Source organism: Kryptolebias marmoratus, linkage group LG13, assembly GCF_001649575.2.
Source record: "Kryptolebias marmoratus isolate JLee-2015 linkage group LG13, ASM164957v2, whole genome shotgun sequence".
In the NCBI taxonomy this organism is placed as follows: Eukaryota; Metazoa; Chordata; class Actinopteri; order Cyprinodontiformes; family Rivulidae; genus Kryptolebias; species Kryptolebias marmoratus.
Genome location: NC_051442.1, coordinates 16955369 through 16962812, shown reverse-complemented (window position 1 = coordinate 16962812; position 7444 = coordinate 16955369). Strand labels below are relative to the sequence as shown.

The window sequence follows — 7444 nt, the reverse complement described above, 5'->3', positions numbered from 1 at the left end:
CAAAAAAAAAAAAAAGAACCCAAAAAACTCATTACATTTACTGACATGCAAACTAAAGTGAAGACTATCATCATTCAGCCTGAGCACACTCCACCTAAATCCAATCAACAGCATTGTTTTGAGGCTCCTTTTCATTTTCTAACTGACCAAAACGCCCCAATAAAGTGGTGGAATGAATGTTTTGTCCACCAGCTCCCTCCACCCCTCCATCCACTAAAATCGATGAGGCATGTAATTGGTGGATGCTTTGTGTTATTGCTAAGATAAACAGACATTGTTAGGGGCATGGAAGATCAATGTCATGCAAAAGCGAGCGGGGGATAGGCAGGAAATTATAGGCCATCATATTCACCGATAACATGGCAACTGTTTCTGCTTACAGGCTTTGTTTCTGACACACTTGTCATTGTACCATTTGATTACATGTAATGATTTGGTCTTGAAAATTTCATCTTTGCAGGGATAAAAGAATATCACTCTTTACAAGATTATCTTGAATGACAAGATTATAGATTAACATGGGGGAAGCCTTTACACATAACTGATCATATGGTTATGATTTACAGTATTTTTTATATTACTTTTTGTTAATTACAATATGGTTGACGCTAGACTCTTATTTCTAAATATGAAATGGCTCCTTTCTGTAAATGCACAACCCTTTGTGATGGCAAACATTGAAATAAGCATCTCTAACTGTGTAGATAGGGACTAAGAGCAACATAATACTCCTATTTTTTAAACCTATCATAACACATTTCTTTTGCAATTCAAGTAATTATTTACAACCTACTTCATAATATGATGACTCTGTTCTTGTTGACATTTGATTTTATCCTTCATGTTTTTCAGCCACAACACAAAATTAGGAACAAAAAGCAAAGAAAAGCCTTGATGCACTGTGTCTAATGTATGTGTTGCTCCTCTGCAGTGAGCCAGTCCAGCATGTCAGTGAATATGTGTAGACTTAGCTGGTGAGATGACAGAAGGGGCAACGTTTACACTGTGAAACTTCTCTGATTATTTTAAAAAGAACAAAAACTATCTGAGAACAAATGAGACTGTGCCAGAGTGGTAATAAGTGTCTGTCAGCAGCAAATACTTGTACTTTAGATTTAAATAAATGCCTGCAGGCTGAGCACAGCTTCAACAATACCAGTGATACTAAATTGGCAGCTTTGGACTCAGCTGAAACTGACTCTCTGAGGAAAGTTTGATGGATAAGATGCTACTACAAACAACTGAACAGCTGCCATTTTAACCAGATTACCAATAAAAATCTGTCTGCTATCAGTTTTATATGTTTGATTGAGTGGATTATTAAGACTTCTAAATGATAGATCAAGATGGATACTTTGCTGATCCTTTTCAGGAAATTACAGTGATGAGACATTGATTCTGTCCATGGATTGATGGATGGATGGATGGATTGATGGATGGATGGATGGATGGATGGAAGCGTGGATGGATGGATGGATTGATGGATGGATGGATGGATGGATGGATGGATGGATGGATGGATGGATGGATGGATGGATGGATGGATGGGTGGGTGGGTGGGTGGATGGATGGAAATACAATTTTTGTTAAGAGTTTTTGGCATAAAATGTTTTCTTCAAAATTCCTTATTCCATATACCAGTCCATCTTGAACAAGACCAGTATAGAAGCTGCTAAACTGATCAAGCTTTGAAAAAATTGGTACCTTGGTAATGCAGCAGGAGGAGGAATCCTGTATTCAGCCGTTGATTGCTCCGAAAACGGATCGAGATCTGGTTGCTCCAGCTGCGCAGAACAAGGCCCCTCATCAAGACTGACTCGTTGGCCAGGATGAGAGGTTCTTGACCACCTGTGTCCTCCACCGTCACCTGCTCCCCTTCCATCACACTGACATTCAGCACCTACAAAACACACACACAATCCTGCAAGATTAAACGCAGGCTCCATTTGCTGCATCTCTGTGAATCATGTACAGTATCCTTAATTTTTTTCAGACAAGTGTTCTTTTTTCCATTAAAAAAAAAAACAGATTGCTTTTAGAAGCTTAAAACCTAAATGCACACAAACCAAGACTGTTCATTTACAGCACCAAGCTTCAGTTCAAACAAGATGCGATCTAAGATGAGCACCACCAACGCTGTGTTTCTATTTAAGATCAACTTTAATCTATTAATGCTGCTGTGAAAAACTGGGTCACCTGCTGTGTTAGTTTGCTCACTTGTCTACCAGCACAATTACAGGCGGAAATATTTAGTCAGTTCCTGTGTCAACCTGCTGCCAGACTCTTTTTGAGTAATTGTGGATTCTGTCTGGGTCATTCCACTTACGGTTTGTTGCACAAATGATTCATCTTCTTCCTGCAGTCTCGTTGTGCCTGTAAGCAACTCTGTCAGCAGTGCTTTATGTCTTCAACAGGTTGAGCAGCATCTGCAGCTAAATCTGGGGAAGGAATCTCAGGAGAACTGCGTGTAGTTAAACTGTCGGGATAATGGAGTGCTGACACCCTTTGGAGAAACATCTCATTTTTTCCCTGGAGTGCTATAAAATACAGCTACTAATCCAACAGCAGGTCACATATATATATATATATATATATCTTTTACATGACAAAGGAGAATGGTTTCACCTTGAGATTGTAAACAGGATACTTAACTGAAGTTATTTAGCATTTTATTAAATGTAATTCAGTATAAAATATTTCTTTAAGTTGATTATGTAGTTTTGGTGGTTATTTTTGTCATCGCCTTTTTAACTGATGCATTTAACCATTAGGAAAAAAGTTCAATTACAAATGAGCATATCATAAATTAGCAAAATGCGGCATTTATTTCAGCTTTAGTTCTAATTTTAAAGTCTACAAAAACCTATATTCATTTTAAGGAAAAATAAGGTAGTTTTGTATTTGATAGCAGCAACACATCTTAATGTTGGTGCAGGGGAAGCAAAAACCTGTAAAGGTAAGTGGTATAAAAAAGAAACAGCTGCAACTAAATATGTCAATTGACAATAGGTCAGTAAGAGGACTGGCTATATGTTAGAGAACCTGAATCTCTCTGAAGTAAGAATTGGCAGAAGTTCATCAGTCTGAAAAACTGCCTAAAAATGAAGCAGTTTCTAAAGCTGCTCAATGAAAATCTGAGAAGACTGAATATTCTAACATCTAAAGTTCATAATACCATCAACAAATTGCAAGAATCTGGAGAAATCTCTGACCTTAAAGGACAAGTTTGAAAGTCAATATTTGATGTCCGTGATCTTTAGGCCCTCAGGGGCCACTGCATTAAAATCAGGTCTGATTCTGTTCTGGACATCACTGCATGGGCTGAGGAACACTTCCACAAATGACTGTCTGTAAACACAGTTCACTATGCTAACCATAAAAGCTGTGCAAAGCTGTATTGTGAAAAGAAAAACCCAGATGTGATCACCATACATAAATGTCATTGCCTTTGCTGAGCCAAAACTAATTTAAAATGGATTGAGGCAAAGTGGAAAACTGTTATGTGGTCAGAGGAATCAAATTTGAAATTCCTTTAGGAAATGAAAAAATACCACTTCTTCTCTACTAAAGAGGAGAGGGATGATCAGGTTAGCAGCAGACAGTTCAAAAGTCTGCCTCTATGATGGTATGGTGGTGCATTAGTGCCTATGGCATGAGCAGCTTACACATCTGGAAAGGCTCCATCAATGCAGAACGGTGTATACAAGCTTTAGAAAAAAATATGCTTCCATTTAGATAATGTCTGTTTCACGGAAGGCCTTGCAAATTTCAGCAAGACAATGTTAAACCTCATCCTGCATCTATTGCAACATCATGGTATCATAGTAGAAGGGCCCGGGTGCTGAACTGTAGTCAAGATCTCTTATCAATTGAAAGAATGACTGTTGAACAGCGAGAATCCTACATCAGACAAGAATGGGATAACATTTCCCCACATGTGGGTTAAAGCTTCTCTATGTTTAGCTAGTTGCTCCTTTTTTTCTTTTTCCTTCTCTGTTGAATTTATATATATATATTTTCTCTCTGTTAGCAGCTGCCTGCCGCATCCACAAACAGCATTAGGAGTTGTGAGTGTGCGCTGAAAGCTGCAGGCTGGCCAGCAAAACAATGAGTCGAATTATTCTGGAATTTTTAAAAAGTACAAAATGCATCTATAAGACTTCTTTTTACAGCTCAGCGGATTTGATCATTTCCAACTCGCTTTCAGTTGGATAGGAAAAAAGGGATCTTTTCCCCATCACAGCCGCATCTTTTACAAAGGCTTTTGGTGGAATTTATAACACCTTCTCAAAGCCAGTGCTGTGATTGGCAGTGGGCTCAGGTATGCCACAAGGCAGAAATGGGTTGCCCTCCATAGGCTGTTGTCCCTGAGGAAATATCTGTGCAGACGTGTTAAAGCACCAGCCTGGAAAAGCTGAGACAGTAGGCAGGATGGGCACAGCTCACAACAGTGGCAGCAACGTGAATTTGGTCATGTCGACTGAATAACTGGGTTGAAGAACAGCTGCCAGTGAGTGCAGGAAGCCTAATGAACGCCAAGAGACTGAGCTTAGAGGTGACTTCTACCAGAATGATTCTTGAGATCAGACACTTTGATTGATCTGATGGTTTGTTTTTTTAATCACCAGACTTGAACTCAACAGCACTCCAAAGGTTTTCTTTTGTACAGCAAAAAAAAGAAGAAAAAAAAAAAGAAAAACATGCAGTATGTTTTGTGTGCGTGTCAGAGTAATCTGTCAGTGTTTGAATATAAAAAGCAGCTTAACTGTGAATAATAAATGAATGTCTTGTGATTTCAGAACATAAGATTCACCATCCCTCAAGGGCACAGCAATGACAAAGCATTTAAGCACTTTTTACACATTTTATTCTCAAAGTCAGAGACCTTGAAGATTTTGCAAATATTCTTACTTCAGTCCATAGCTTTACTTTTAATCTTACAGTTTTTCCCGAATAAATGGTAAAGTTATTCTCCTTAGTTTTTAATGTTCATAGGTATTTTAAAAACTGCAGGACTAAGACTAAAAAAATCAGATTACTGGAACCGTGAATAAATCTGAGGGATTTGAAATACTTTTGGAGTGAGCTAGATTCAAGATGGCTGCCACAGCAAACTAATTTTAGGAAACACAAAAATGGTTGAGTTAACTTAACAGATATTGAGCTAAAATTTGGTGTAGCTATAGCTGAGATTCCTCCCCAATACATACTTCAATCACCAAAAGAAGAGGATTTGTCACTTTTCAACAAAGAAAGACGATTTTAGTTGAAATCTTTTGCATGAATGGTGGCAGACAATATACATTCTTTTAAGGAAAGCAAGGCCTTTCATTATTTTAGTGTTCTACAGGTTGGTACATTTAAACCTTTGTATTATTCAACTGGTTGTTTTCTAACAGGTTTAGATAAAGTGAAAATTATTTGATTTTGAAATCTGTGCCATCCATTATGTTTCTAAAGAGTATCACTGTAAACTGGTTAGTCATGATTTACATATATTATAATTTGAACATAAATAATTAAATACTAGCAGAATAATTATATAAAAGCTGTTTAAAAAACTTGTGTAAAAACCATTTATCCTGTTACAATAAATCATCTTCAAGGTCAAGTTCTTCATGCTGTTTGATTAGATTTAAAGGCAGCAAGATGAGATTAGTTTTATTTCTCTTTAGCGTCTTTAAATAGCCAAAAGTACAAAAAAATATAGTTTAATTGTTATATTCTTAGATTGTTATAGTTTTCACTTTTGGTTCAGGACATTTTTCAGTGATTTTATTATTTAAATATCCCATTGAATGTTACCAACAAGTCTGCACTGTTATTAGTCACATTTACCACCAGCTATGGTGGAAAATGTGACTTTTTCTAAGCCACTTTCATAATGGAATACTGCTAATATTCTTGTACAGCCCTTTTCTTTATCTGTCAGCAATTGACACTGTTCAGGACATGAGGCTATGATGTCTACCTATCATTACTGTGAGGATGTTTCAGATTTGATCTACCATAAAACACTTTTCCATCTTTTTACCTGTATTATGAATTTTCAAAACAACACAGCTGCAGAATCTTTCACTGCACTAATTCAAACTGCAATTTCTACAAGCTATTTTAACAGCAAACAATGCTGTATTTGGAAACATATTAGACAAAGCTTGACTAAATCAAAGTGTCTGCATCTGAAATCATCATCTCTTGCTGTCAAAGAACAGCAGAAGTTTTTATTTTTCTTGCCTGAACACCTGTGAGCCACTGATTCCCGTTTCGCTCCGCCGACTCCAGCTGGTGCCCAACTCTGCCGCCTAAACCTTTGAGACGTGTGAACATGTTTTCTTTGGTACAATGGAATTTAAAATAACTTCATGTTAGGTTTCGAATGGATTTATTTGTTTTGCTGCTTGAGCGTGTGACATTTCTTTCAGAGCATATCAGTGACTGGCTACCATCCCAGAAGAGCAGGGCAATAAAATGCTTAAATAAGAGTTCTAAACAAATATTACTCAGTATTAAGGATAGACTGATGCTGCACTTTTAGTGTAACCTACATTTAAAGCATTTTGAACTCTTGATAATACAGGTTAGACAATCAGGGCCAAGGACAGGAAGAGAGACATACGCTTTTGTTGTAAACATAAAAATGATTAAAAATTAAAGTCTTTTTTTATGCTTTTAAAGTTTCACTAATTTTTTTTTCATGTTTGTCTGTTGGTTTTATTTATTACTATGTTGCACAAAATACAATACACATACTGTATGTTGCAATTTTTTTTATATTATACATTTAAAAGTATAATAATTTACATTTTGCTGTTGCATTTGTGAACTAGTTTGCGCTTCTGGTGCCGGATTTAGTTATCACCCGCCATCAAAGGCAAAGATGGCGTGATAATGTTTTTGTCCATGTCTACAGATGTGCTTGTTTGTCTGAACTGTTAGCAAAATATCTCATGAGTCACTGAGTAATCACTGGATGAACATTTACAACTCTTTTGGGGTCAACCCAAGTCAAGATGTCTGCCACATCTAATCAATCTTAGCTTGAACAAAAATGGCTTTATGTTAATTAAATGTACAGATACTGAGCTAAAATTTGCTGTGGTAGTAGCTGACAGTCATTTATAACACCTACTCCAAGCACTAAACGATCATGTGAGATCATCCATTCTCACATGACATTGTGCATATTGTTATTTTCAAGGTTTAGCCAAAATGGTTAAAACTGTCATTTCTCAACATAAGATCATCTTAGTCTAAAACTCTGACATGAAAGGCAGTGTGCGATATGAATACCTTCAATTAATGCTACGCCTTTCAGGTTTTTTTTCTTATTGTTCTTATTAGTGCTTGCACATTTCCAATGACAACAAAGTTAAACTTGATCTAATAAAAGTAAATAAACTGGAACAACTTTAGTACAGTTGCTCAAATGTTATTTCTTTCT

General features: G+C 36.6%; 1 protein-coding gene across 3 annotated transcripts in view; it reads right to left on the bottom strand.

Moving 5' to 3' along the window:
- The window catches only part of LOC108233887 (seizure protein 6 homolog), a 115679-nt gene that overhangs the window by 35101 nt on the left and 73134 nt on the right, over positions 1-7444 (bottom strand). For all 3 annotated transcript variants that reach the window (XM_017412643.3, XM_017412642.3, XM_017412641.3), the window contains exon 4: positions 1705-1900. In XM_017412643.3, coding sequence (XP_017268132.1) covers positions 1705-1900 — 196 coding nt within the window. The remainder of the gene's footprint in view (positions 1-1704; positions 1901-7444) is intronic.